Here is a 13875-nt window from a genome sequence, read left to right on the forward strand (position 1 = left end):
GCCCGAGGGGAGGGCCCGCCAGTGCGCGAGGGTGAGGGGGGGCGTTGGCGAGAATTAGGCCGCGCCGCAGCCCGCCCGCCTGCCCAGCAGGAGCACGTTCCCTTTCGCCATTGGAGGACTTTGAGTTCCAAGCTTTTTCCTGCTCACATAGAGCCGTGTCTGCCCCGCCCGCCACCCCCTGTACATTTTCGGAGATTTAGGATAGTAATTCTAGACCCTCGGTTGCATTTCTGTTGGAATTTTTCTGGAAGTTGGAATCTGGCAGTTTAAACAAAGAATTTTTTTAAGAAAAATATTTATTAGTATATTTGATAGTCCCCAGATGAGGTTAAAAGCCTTATTCCCAATAACTGTAATTTTGCAAAGACATGTTTTTGGTGTAAAAAAGTATAGATATGGGTTGATGAAAAGAATCAAACTGTGAAAAATGTTTCAAGAGATTTACTTTGAGCCAGATACAAGTGACCATGGCCAGTGACAGTCCTCAGGAGGTCCTGAGAACATGTGCCCAAGGAAGTTGGGGTACAGCTTGGTTTTATCTATTTTAGGAAGGCGTGAGACATCAATCAAATACATTTAAGAAATACATTGGTTTGGTTTAGAAAGGCGGGACAACTCAAAGCCGGGGGCTTCCAGGCTATCGGTAAATGTAAACCTTGTCTGGTTGACGGTTGAGGTTATCTAAAGACCTGGGATCCATAAAAAGGAATGTTCAGGCTAGAGATAAAGGATTGTGGAGACCAAGTTTTATTGTGCAGAGGAAGCTCTTGGATAGACTTTAGAGAGAGCAGGTTGTAAATTGTTTTATATTGGACTTAAAAGGGTGCCTGGCTCTTAGTTGATTATCTCCTGGATCTGGGAGGGAAGGAAGGAAAACAGAGAAGGGAATTCTCACCAAATGCAGATTTTTCCTGCAAGAGACTTTGCAGGGGAGTTTTAAGGTACGGCAAGGAAATATATTTTGGGGTAAAACATTTTTATTTTCTTCCTTGTTATGCCAGAGTCCGATTGGAAAGTAAGTCATGATATACAGGGTTAAATAAAACCCATCTGATGAGAATTTATGGTTTGTAGGGTATGACTCTCCAGACCCCTTAGAAAGGAATTTGGGTAAGATAAAAAATTAGAGCTTAGTCCTCATATGGTTGAGAGCTTGTGCTCTGGATCCAGAGTGCTAGGGTTGTAACACTTAAGAATTGTGTGAGCTTGAACAAACCACTTAATTTCTTTTTTTTTTTTTTTTTTTCTTGAGATGGAGTCTTGCTCTGTCGCCCAGGCTGGAGTGCAGTGGCGCCATCTCGGCTCACTGCAAGCTCCGCCTCCCAGGTTCACGCCATTCTCCTGCCTCAGCCTCCCGAGTAGCTGGGACTACAGGCGCCCGCCACCACGCCCGGCTAATTTTTTTTTCTTTTTTTTGTATTTTTAGTAGAGACGGGGTTTCACCGCGTTAGCCAGGATGGTCTCGATCTCCTGACCTCGTGATCAGCCCGCCTCGGCCTCCCAAAGTGCTAGGATTACAGGCGTGAGCCACTGCGCCCAACCCAAACCACTTAATTTCTAAGTGGCTCAGTTTCTTTTGAATGTATATAATGTGTTTTTTACACACACACGTTTTTTCATTATGCTATGTTATGTATATTACTGTATTATTTTTTCATTATGCTATACTATGTATATTAGTCTTGTGTATATTAGTCTATGTAATATACATACTATAGCATAATGAAAAAATATCTGTACATATATATTAGGTAATGCTAACTGCTTTACATGATTGTGAAGATTAGGTGAAGCATTGTGCTTAGCATATAATAAACACTAAGTGTTACTTATGAAAATAGCATTTTCTCTTTTTTTTTTTTTTTTTTTTTGAGACAGAGTCTTGCTCTGTCACCCAGGCTGGAGTGCAGTGGCGCCATCTCGGCTCACTGCAAGCTCCGCCTCCCGGGTTCACGCCATTCTCCTGGCTCAGCCTCCCGAGTAGCTGGGACTAGAGGCGCCCGCCAACATGCCCAGCTAATTTTTTGTATTTTTAGTAGAGACGGGGTTTCACCGTGTTAGCCAGGATGGCCTCGATCTCCTGACCTCGTGATCCGCCCGCCTCGGCCTCCCAAAGTGCTGGGATTACAGGCTTGAGCCACCGCGCCCAGAATTTCTATAATATCTGATACTTTAAAGTGCAAATAATCAGTAAATGGAAATAGACCATGTGTACAAGGCTATGTTGAGCAGTGTATCCTGTTACAACACTGCTGTGTGTGAGGAAGAGGACTCCATCTCTTCATCAGTGGAAGCTGGCGAATGGAAGAAAAGCTTGATATAAAGAGTGTCATGATGTCCTCACGATTCCTTTCAGGCATAACCCCAGGACACTCACTGTATTGCTCAGGTTGGAGTGCAATGGTGAGGTCTTAGGCTCACCGCAACCTCCGCCTCCTGGGTTCAAGAGATTCTTCTGCCTCAGCCTCCCGAGTAGCTGGGAATACAGGCACGCGCCACCATGCCCAGCTAATTTTTGTATTAGTAGAGACGGGGTTTCACCATATTGGCCAGGCTGGTCTCAAACTCCTGACCTCGTGATCCGCCCACCTCGGCCTCCCAAAGTGCTGGGATTACAGGCGTGAGCCACCACGCCTGGCCTTTTTAAAAATTTTTTTGAGACAGAATCTCACTGTCACCCAGGCTGGAGGGCAGTGGCACGATCTCGGCTCACTGTAATCTCTGCCTGCCGGGTTCAAGCGATTCTCCTGCCTCAGCCTCCCGAATAGGTGGGATTATAGGCACATGCCACCGTGCCCAGTTAATTTTTATATTTTTTGGAGAGATGGGGTTTCAGCATGTTGGCCAGGCTGGTCTCAAACTCCTGACCTCAAGTGATCTGCCTGCCTCAGCCTCCCAAAGTGCTGGGATTACAGGGGTGAGCCACTGCTCCTAGTCATTAATCATTTGGTACTTTATGTGTGAACTTTATTAATGGTACAATAAATCTCATTATATAATTTCCTTAACAGAATATTGAAGGATGTTTGTTCCAAGATCTCTAAAAATCAAGAGGAATGCTAATGATGATGGCAAAAGTTGTGTGGCTAAGATAATTAAACCAGACCCAGAAGACCTTCAGTTGGACAAAAGCAGAGATGTTCCCGTTGATGCTCTAGTTACAGAAGCAGCCACAACAGATAGGCACGTCAGCGAATCATGCCCTTTCCCCAGCCCAGGTGGCCAGTTGGCAGAGGTTCATTCAGTAAGTCCCGAGCAGGGTGCGAAGGACAACTATCCTTCTGAAGAACCTGTTAAGTCATTTTCCAAAACACAGCGCTGGGCAGAACCGGGGGAACCCGTGTGTGTTGTCTGTGGTCGTTATGGAGAGTATATCTGTGATAAGACAGATGAAGATGTGTGTAGTTTGGAGTGTAAAGCGAAACATCTGCAAGTTAAGGAAAAGGAAGAGAAATCAAAACTCAGCAATCCACAGAAGGCTGATTCTGAGCCAGAGTCTCCACTGAATGCTTCCTATGTCTACAAAGAGCACCCCTTTATTTTGAACCTTCAGGAAGACCAGATTGAAAATCTTAAACAGCAGCTGGGAATTTTAGTTCAAGGGCAAGAAGTCACTAGGCCCATTATTGACTTTGAACATTGTAGTCTCCCTGAGGTCTTAAATCACAACTTGAAGAAATCAGGCTATGAGGTGCCAACCCCCATTCAAATGCAGATGATTCCTGTGGGACTTCTGGGAAGAGACATTCTGGCCAGTGCAGATACTGGCTCAGGAAAAACAGCTGCCTTTCTTCTTCCTGTTATCATGCGAGCTTTATTCGAGGTAAGTTTTAATAATAGAGTTCACATGTATTATTCTTGGAAACAAGTGAGGTATTTACCAAGTTTCATTCTTAACTATATTAAAATTGCAGACTAAAACTAAATATTTGGAATTTTAGTCACTAGTGCCTGTAGTGATTTTGCTTCTGATAGTAGTTTGTATGAAAACATAATTTCAGGCATTTTTCTTGTATTATATTGAACCAGAGATCTCTTTATTGAGGATCTAAAAACTTGCTTCCTTACAAAACATTTTCTTTTTAACAGTTTTGCTGTTAACAGAATGAGCTTTGGATTTGACGGGGAAAAGATCCAGCTGACCAGACGAGCTACAGTTTGTGTGTCAGTTTTGTCTCCTTGGAGTTTGTGTTTTGAAGAAAATGATTTATACTGAAGTTGGAACACATCATAGAGTTTCAAAATATACTTTTTTTTTCTTTTTTTTTTTTTTTTTGAGACCGAGTTTCGCTCTTGTTGCCCAGGCTGGAGTGCAATGGCACAATCTCGGCTCACTGCAACCTCCACCTCCCAGGTTCAAGTGATCCGCCTCCCAGGTTCAAGTGATCCGCCTCCCAGGTTCAGGTTCAAGTGATTCTCCTGCCTCAGCCTCCTGAGTAGCTGGGATTATAGGCATACGCCACCATGCTCAGCTAATTTTGTATTTTTAGTAGAGACAGTGTTTCTCCTTGTTGATAAGGCTGGTCTTGAACTCCTGACTTTAGGTGATCCAACCGCCTCAGCCTCACAAAGTGCTGGGATTGCAGGCATGAGCCACCGCACCTAGCCTCAAAATATACTCTTAAATGTGATCTATGGTTCATCTTAAAATAATCACTACCGTACCTTACTTGTTAGTTTATAGTGTATAGAGCACTTTCACATATAATTAGTTTAACAAACATTTTGAGTAATTACTATTTCCCAAGTACTGATGAACTTGTGAAGTATGAAGTATGGCAGGAAGGGAATTGAGTAAAAAATGTGGGCAAGGTGGGGCACAGTGGCTCACGCCTGTAATCCCAGCACTTTGGGAGGACGAGGTGGGCAGATCACCTGAGCTCTAGAGTTCAAGACCAGCCTGGTCAACACGGAGAAACCCCATCTCTACTAACAATACAAAATTAGCCAGGCATGATGGCGCATGCCTGTAATCCCAGCTACTCGGGAGGCTGAGGCAGGAGAATTGATTGAACCTGGGAGGCAGAGATTGCAGTGAGCCGAGATTGTGCCATTGCATTCCAGCCTGGACAACAAGAGTGAAATTCCGTTTCAAAAAAAAAAACAAAAAAAAAATGTGGGCAAAGAGAGGAAAGATAAAGGAGAAAAAACTGGAAAACTAAAGAGTAGTAGAAGATAGTGTGAGAAAAAAAGTGCTAGATTGTTTAAAATATAGGTCACACATGCTGGAAGACCAAAATAGAGCCATAAAGCCCGAAATAGGATGTGGGTATATATGTAAGTTACATGGACAAAGATAGAAGTGAATCCACAAGACAGCTAAGAGGGAAAGACCAAGGGTAGCATGCCAGCTTTGACCAGATCTGCATGGTGACTATTGGGTTCTCTCTTCAGAGGAAGATGACTGTAGATTACAGGGTTCAATGAACTAGGAGCAAACCTTAAGTTTTCTCACCTTGGTTACTGTGGACACCTCTCCCCAGCCCCATTTTGATATTTCATTGTATTCTCTGTTATGTAAGAAATGGGTTTAATTTATGATGGTTTTGGAGGAAAAAAGTCTGCAGTAAGCAGAAGGCAGGAGGACTCATACCCAGTTGGGAACCCTTTAAAGGGGCCATGTTCCTGGAATGCTTGTGAAGATTTAGTTCCTATCAGCAGGAATTAATTGCTGGTGTTTTTAAACTTGTTTTTCACATCTTTGCAGAGCAAAACTCCATCTGCGCTCATTCTTACACCAACCAGAGAGTTAGCCATTCAGATAGAGAGACAAGCTAAAGAATTGATGAGTGGCCTGCCACGCATGAAAACTGTGCTTCTCGTAGGGGGCTTACCCTTACCCCCACAGCTTTATCGTCTGCAACAACATGTTAAGGTAAGCACTGATTTGATACAATGTCTTTGAAAAGTTTTTTATTCCTGTAGGCAATACAGGAACTAGTGTTTTTTTTCCCCCTGGAAGAACTTTTAAAAGTATGATTTTAGAGAGCCTTTAAATTCTTACCAAGTAAGCCTTAGGTTTTTTGGTTTTTTTTAGTTTGTTTTATATAGGAAGGGAAAGAAGCACAATTTATTGAGTGCCCGTTATATGCCAAAGGCTGTTGAATGTTCTCACATGGATTATCTCATTTAAGCATCACATTTACTTCTGAAGGTGGGTTGGCATAATCCCTAGTCCATGTTTTATAGTTGAGAAGTTGAATCTCAGAAAGGTGGGGTTTATCTGAGGATCTATAGCTAATAAATAGTAGTTGTCAAAATTGATCCTTAATTTACCTGTCTTTCCTCCTTCCTTAGCCATGCTGTTATGCATAGTCTGTATTTTCTGGTGTGTAAAAGTATGTAAAAGCAATGTGGTCTGATTCTAGCTTTGAAACTTGGTAGCTGTATGGCCACAGATAAGTTACTTCACTTCTGTGGGCTTCAGTTTTCTTGAGTTTGAATGGGTGGCTGAAGATACCTGCCTTTAAAATAAAAATGTTTAATGGAAGATTTGGCACAGATGCTGACCAATCAAAGTAGACTGCAGCTTTGGTGCAGGAGCTGGGTCTTCAGGGCCCGTTGGTGTTCTGGGCATTAGCTGTTTAGTTAACTGGGGTGGTAGGGAGGCCCTGGTGACCCAGGGGAGGAGTTGGGTTGGTAGTGAGGCCCTGGCGACCCAGGGGAGGAGCTGGGTTGGCAGGGAGTTGGGGAAGGGCGCTCAGGGGGCTGGGGCAGTAGTACCAGCTGGGATGAAGCTCCTGCAGTATTCGACAACTTCTATGGGTGAATATCAGCCTTTCATGTTGGAATCTTTTGAAGGTCAAATCAGATTTATCTGACAGATTTAAAGCCTGTAAAATATTGTTTTAAGAAATTACAGGTTGATAATTAATGGGATATTGGATCAGTGATTTTTTAAGGTGGACCTCCAGTATATAAAACAGATAAAGGTGATATTAATGCCAAATTATAAGTTCAGCAATATAATTGGCCGGGCGCGGTGGCTCACGCCTGTAATCCCAGCACTTTGGGAGGCTGAGGCGGGCGGATCACGAGGTCAGGAGATCGAGACCATCCTGGCTAACACGGTGAAACCCCGTCTCTACTAAAAATACAAAAAATTAGCCGGGCGAGGTGGCAGGCGCCTGTAGTCCCAGCTACAAGGGAGGCTGAGGCAGGAGAATGGCGTGAACCCCGGGGGGCAGAGCCTGCAGTGAGCCGAGATCGCGCCACTGCACTCCAGCCTGGGTGAAAGAGCGAGACTCTGTCTCAAAAAAAAAAAAAAAAAAAAAAAATAAGTTCAGCAATATATATTTATAAAGTAAACAATACAAGTATTTTTGATGGGCATCAAATTTGAAGTTGGGTTAATGGAGTTTAACTGCAGTCTCATATCAACCTCTGCATTAAATTTATTTTCATTGCAAAGAATGGATAACATTATAATTCAAATGGATAAGTAGCTGCAAACTTCTAACAGCTTTTAAACTAAGCTTGCATTCCAGTTCTTAAAAAAATATATGTTAATGTATTGGTGTTAGTCTCCAGTTGCCCAGGCTGGAGTGCAGTGGTGCAACCTCTGCTCACTGAACCTCCATCTCCCAGGTTCAAGCGATTCTCCTGCCTCAGCCTCCAGAGTAGTTGGGACTACAGGCGCCCACCACCATGCCCGGCTACGTTTTTGTATTTTTAGTAGAGATGGGGTTTCACCATGTTGGCCAGGCTGGTCTCGAACTCCTGAGCTCAGGTGATCCACCTGCCTCGGCCTCCCAAAACACACATTTTTTAAAAAAACAATCTCAAACTTAAAGAAAGGTGGTAAGTACAGTAAATGGAACTTTGTTTTCCTCCCAAACCTTTTGGAAGTAACTTGCTGACTTGATGCCCTATCACCCCCATATACTTTACAGTATGATTGCTACAAACAAGGACATTATCTTACATAACTGTAATACAATTACAGAATCAGGAAATTAACATTGTGTGTTAGTCCATGCTTGCACTGCTATCAAGAAATACCTGAGACTAATTTATAAAGAGAAGAACTTTAATTGGCTCATGGTTCTGCAGGCTGTACAGGAAGCATAGTGGCTTCTGCCTCTGAGGAGGCCTCAGGAAGCTTCCAATCATGGCAGAAGGCAGAGGGGGTGCGAGGAGCTTCACGTGGCCAGAGCAGGAGGAAGAAAGAGGGTGGGGAGGTGCTACACACTCTTAAACAACTAGATCTCACAAGAACTATCATGATGACAGCACCAAGGGGAAGGGTGTTAAACCATGAGAAATAGCCTCCATGATCCAATCACCTCCCTCCAGATCCCACCTCCAATGTTGGGGATTACAGTTCGACATGCAATTTGGGTGGGGAGACAGATCCAAACAGTATCACGTTGATACAGTAGATTACATCAGGAATTAATATTGGCATCATCTACTCCTCAGTCCCCATTCACATTTTTATAATTGTTCCATCACTTTTTATGCACAAGAATCCAGTTCAGAATCACATGTTGCATTTAGTGGTCATGTCTTTGTCATCTCCTTCAATTTGAAACAGCTCTTCCATCTTTCCTTTTTTCCTCATAATCTTGGCCCTTTTAAGGTTTACAAGCCACTTACTTTGAAGAACATCCCTCAGTTGATTAGATTCAAGTTACATGTCTTTGACAGGAATATCACAGAAGAGATGCTTTGTTTTTTTCATTGCATCCTTTTAGGTTGCATACAGTATCAGTACGTCCTTTTCCTGGTGATAGAATCTGTAAAGTAATTGTCAAGTTTATTTTTTTCCCCTTTGAGTTTAGTAAATATTTTGGGGAGAGTACTTTGAGGTGTACTTTGAAATGTAAATTTCTCATTCTTCACCACACTTTGAATTTATTTATATATTTATTTATATCTGTATGGACTCACAGCTTCCTGTTATTCAGAGGTTTACAATCTGTTATCATTATTTGTTTTGATACTCCAGTTGATCTCTATCTGGCCAGTGGAAGCACCTTCAAGTTGGTTTCTATGTCCTTTGTTCAGATCTCCATCATTCTTTGAGTCTTCCTTACTTTCTATCTAAAGAAGATGTTCCATACTTAGATTTTTCTTTCTCTGCCCCAGCCCTGGAATCATGCCTTCTCCAAGGAGCCCTGGTTTCTTTTCCTAGAGGATAGTGTTTAAAAAGAAAGATCTTGCCGGGCGCGGTGGCTCAAGCCTGTAATCCCAGCACTTTGGGAGGCCGAGGCGGGCGGATCACGAGGTCAGGAGATCGAGACCATCCTAGCTAACATGGTGAAACCCCGTCTCTACTAAAAATACAAAAAAAAAATTAGCCGGGCGTGTTGGCGGGCGCCTGTAGTCCCAGCTGCTCGGGAGGCTGAGGCAGGAGAATGGCGTGAACCCGGGAGGCGGAGCTTGCAGCAAGCCAAGATTGCGCCACTGCACTCCAGCCTGGGGGACAGAGAAAGACTCCGTCTCAAAAAAAAAAAGAAAGATCGGGGCTATGTGTGTTGATCGCTATTGGACTATCACTGCTTCTAGGACCTCCCAGTGGATAGAGCTAGGGAATACAGTGGTCCCTTGGCGTCTGCTGGGTATTGGTTCCAGGATCCCCTGCGTATGTACCAAAATCTTTGCAGACTTGAATCCTGCAGTTGGCCCTGCTGAACTCAAGTATTGTTGGTCCGTGTTTGGTTGAAATTGTTATGTTTCAGTGGACTTACACAGTTGAAATCCATGTTGTTCAAGGGTCAGCTATATATCTAAGTGTGTGTTTTTCTGTATCTATATTTATTAGAAACCATGAGACTATGAGTTCATGTTGATACTTCCAATTCCAATTCAATGCAACAGGATTCATTCATTTTTGTAACTGACAGAAACCTGCCACTCCTTTTCCTTTATGTATTTATTTATTTATTTGACCAATCTTCCTCTATGTAGCCCACCTCCCACCATCAGCACTGCCCCGCCCACAGCGATGCCTTCCTCACTAGACTCCACCCTGCACTCTCCTCAGCCCCTCAGGCTGCAGCACCCCATGCAGGGCTGCCTTTCTGTGGAGGCTCCTGCTTGCCCACCTGTCACTCCCACCCCTCTCACCAGCCTGAGCTCTCTCCCAGGTGCCCTCTGAGAAAAAATAACCCAAACCTCTGTTCAGCAAAGTTGCCCTCCAAGAGCAAGGGCAACATAAAAAGCTTTTCAAATAAACGAAACTGAGAAAGTTACTACCAATACACCATGTAAGAGAACTTTAAAACTAAGGTAGTCTACAGATAAAGAAGATTGTGCCAGAAAGGAGGGTTTGGGATGGAAGAAATAATGGTGGCCAAGGAAAATAGTAAGCATGTGGGTAAATCTCAGGAAACATTGAATGAAACAGTAATCAAAATGAACAACCTGTGGGTTTCAAAATAAAATAGAAGTTAAATACTGGCCAACAGTAGCTTAGAAGAACAGGGGAGATGTGATTGGTATTAAAGCATTTTTCCTTATTGTTTAAAAAAAGGTAAAAATAAGCTGAATGCAGTAGCTTACACTTGTAATCCCAGCACTTTGGGAGGCCAAGGTGAGAGGATTACTTGAGCCCAGGAGTTTGAGACCAGCCTGGGTAACATAGAGACCTTGTCTCTACAAAAAAACAAAAAATTAGCCAGGTGTGGTGGCATGCCTGTAGTCCTAGTTACTTGGAAGGCTGAGGCAGGAAGACCCCTGGAGCTGGGGAAGTTGAGGCTACAGTGAGCCAGGCACTCCCTGCTGGGTGACAGAGCGAGATTATATATATATATAAAAAAAAGCCCCCATTGTTAGCCACTAACATATTATAAAACTGTTAAGAGCCTTAAGCAACCTTAGAAATCACTTTGCCCAACCTCTTAATTTAAAAATGAAATAAAAAGCCCAAAGATGTTACGGAATTTTCACTTGTTTACAGAACCATAGCAATCAAACTGCCTACAAGGCCCTTCCTGGTGCCTGCCTCAGCCTGCCCCATTCTCCCTGACCCTTACCATTTGGAAACTTCACTGGCCTCCCAGCCTCAGGAATGTCATAGATACTTTTCTCCTTAATCACTCCTCACCTTGCTCATGCCCACTAATCCTTTAGGTTTGACCTGTGTGTTGGGTAGGACTGGATAAGCCCCTCCAATTATGGTGTAGTATATTTATCTCATGAGTACTTTCTTGTTTTATCTGTTTCTTCCTTTGTATTACAAGTTTCATGAGAGCAGAGACTATGTCTGGCTTATTCATCACTGAATTCTGGGTGCTTAACACAGTGTCTGGTACATATTAGTTGCTCAATCAATGAGGAATGAATGAATGAAAATGGCTATTACTGATTTTTTTAAATTTGCCTTTTCTCTTTTATTCAGGTTATCATAGCAACCCCTGGGCGACTTCTGGATATAATAAAGCAGAGCTCTGTAGAACTCTGTGGTGTAAAGATTGTGGTAGTAGATGAAGTAAGTAGTGATATTTAAAAAACAGTTACATGATTTTACACAATTTATGGAAAGTATAGTTATATAATTTCATTGTACATTCAGGACATTTTCTCTCTCTCAAAAAAAACCTCAGGGACTTTTAAAACATTGCAGCAGGTTCCTGTGTAGCACTGAAGCTAACATAATGTGTACTACACTAAAATTAAACCAGAGCTGTCTTTTCCTAATTGACAGAAAACACAAATTCAATACGTACTCTATTCTCAATGGTAAGTTTTTTTTTTTTTTTTAAGCATTTGCTGCTTACTATCATTTGTTTGCAAAAATAGTCAGTATCAAGTAACGAGACAGGGTCTTGCTCTGTTGCTTAGGTCACCCAAGCTGGAGTGCAGTGACGGAAACACAGCTCACTGCAGCCTCAACCTCCCACACTTAAGTGATCCACCCACCTCAGCCTCCTGAGTAGCTGGGACTATAGGCACACACATCTCCATGCCTGGCTAATTTGGTTTTTGTAGAGATGGGTCTCACTATATTGCCCAGGCTGATTAGCCTTGAACTCCTGGGCTCAAGGGATCCTCCTGCCTTGGCCTCCCAAAGTACTGGGATTATAGGCATGAGCCACCATGCCCAGCAAATGGCCTTTAAATGTTTTTTTTTTTCTATGTGGACATAGGCATCTGTGGTCCTGATTTTCTATGTTACATATACTATAGAGGCATTTTTATACTTTTGGCCTGCTTAATAAGATGAAGTAAAAGTGTTGTTTCTCGGTGATATTCTGCCACGGGAACATAGTACCATGTGCCAGCCCACCCTGGGCATGTGCCATTTCTGCCTGCGGGGCACATGCATCTTCCCACATGTCTCACCAGCAGTGACAGAGCAGAGGCCTGGCGTTACCCAGCAGTGATCACAAATGCGGGGTGCTGGGTGCTGACCAGTGACAGTGCCTTAGCTTGCCTTCCATGGGCCCCAGTAAGTAGCAGTAGGATAGAACACGTAGCCAGTACCCACAAGACCAAGATTTGAACATATAACTCCGCCTCCCATGAGATCTTAGGCAAGCTGGTTAATCTTCTAGAGCTATGGCAAGGATGAAGAATGATGGTGAAAATGTCTTTTTTTTTTTTTTTTTGAGACAGTGTTTAGCTCCTGTTGCCTAGGCTGGAGTGCAATGGTGCGATCTTGGCTCACTGCAACCTCCACCTCCTGGGTTCAAGTGATTCTCCTGCCTCAGCCTCCTGAGTAGCTGGGATTACAGGCACCTGTCACCATGCCCAGCTAATTTTTTTTTTTTTTTTTGAGACGGAGTCTCACTCTGTTGTCCAGGCTGGAGTGCAGTGGCGTGATCTTGGCTCACTGCGAGCTCCACCTCCCAGGTTCGAGCCATTCTCCTGCCTCAGCCTCCCGAGTAGCTGGGACTACAGGTGCCCGCCTCCATGACTGGCTAATTTTTTTGTATTTTTAGTAGAGACGGGGTTTCACCGTGTTAGCCAGGATGATCTCGATCTCCTGACCTTGTGATCCGCCTGTCTCAGCCTCCCGAAGTGCTGGGATTACAGGTGTGAGCCACTGCACCCGCCCAAAAATGTGTTATAGACTGAAGAGTCCTGCTACTGCTAAGTCAGCATTTTTCTGGTGTGGCCATTTGGTAGAACTGACTTATTGCTAAATCTGATTATCATTAGACATACTGTCACCCTGAACATGACTGGGCTTCCCTTTGTTGATAAGCCCCATGTTCTTAAGTTCTCCCTATCTTATGAGCTAGAGAAGTAATTTTTTTCTTTTTTTAGACAGTTTCCCTCTGTCACCCAGGCTGGAGTACAATGGCACGATCTTGGCTCACTGCCACCTCCACCATCTGGGCTCAAGTGATTCTTGTGCCTCAGCCTCCCAAGTAGCTGGGATTACAGGCGTGTGCCACCACGCCTGGCTAATTTTTGTATTTTTAGTTGAGACAGAGTTCCACCATGTTGGCCAGGCTGGTCTCAAACTCCTGGCCTCAAGTGATCTGCTCACCTTAGCCTCCCAAAGTGGTGGGATTACAGGTATGAGCCACCGCATCCGGCTTGAGAAGTAATTCTTATATGGATTTTAAGGTTAGTTTCCATTCATCCTCATTTCTCTGTTTGTTTTTTAAATTTGTTTAGAGATGGGGTCTTGCTCTGTTGCCCAGGCTGGTCTTGAATTCCTGGGCTCAAGTGATCCTCCTGCCTTGGCCTCCCAAAGTGTTGGGATTACAGGGGTGAGCCACTGCGCCTGGCCTCATCCTCACTTCTCTTTACAGCATTTTCATTTTCTTCCACTAACAAGGCTTCATGAGACACTTTCGTGCTGTGCTCACCATTATGGTACAAGGGAAGTATTCATTCAGCAAACATTTATCAAGTGCCTGTATGTGCAGCCTGTGTCCCAGCTCCTTGGCATTTAAGGAATATGGTTTCTGGGTGATC

The 13875-nt window shown here is 43.6% G+C and overlaps 1 protein-coding gene across 11 annotated transcripts in view; it reads left to right on the top strand.

The window, feature by feature from the left end:
* The window catches only part of DDX59 (DEAD-box helicase 59), a 31153-nt gene that overhangs the window by 463 nt on the left and 16815 nt on the right, over positions 1 to 13875 (top strand). For 7 of the 11 annotated variants that reach the window (XM_055234852.2, XM_055234856.2, XM_055234858.2 and 4 more), the window contains exons 2-4: positions 3012 to 3823; positions 5708 to 5875; positions 11345 to 11434. In XM_055234852.2, the coding sequence (XP_055090827.1) occupies positions 3023 to 3823; positions 5708 to 5875; positions 11345 to 11434 (1059 nt within the window). In that variant the 5' untranslated portion in view covers positions 3012 to 3022. Of the gene's footprint in view, positions 1 to 78; positions 942 to 2166; positions 2918 to 3011; positions 3824 to 5707; positions 5876 to 11344; positions 11435 to 13875 lie in introns of those variants that run through there. The other 4 variants (XM_063613709.1, XM_063613708.1, XM_055234855.2 and 1 more) reach the window with 3 other exon arrangements.

The sequence above is a fragment of the Symphalangus syndactylus genome, chromosome 19 (assembly GCF_028878055.3).
Source record: "Symphalangus syndactylus isolate Jambi chromosome 19, NHGRI_mSymSyn1-v2.1_pri, whole genome shotgun sequence".
In the NCBI taxonomy this organism is placed as follows: domain Eukaryota; kingdom Metazoa; phylum Chordata; class Mammalia; order Primates; family Hylobatidae; genus Symphalangus; species Symphalangus syndactylus.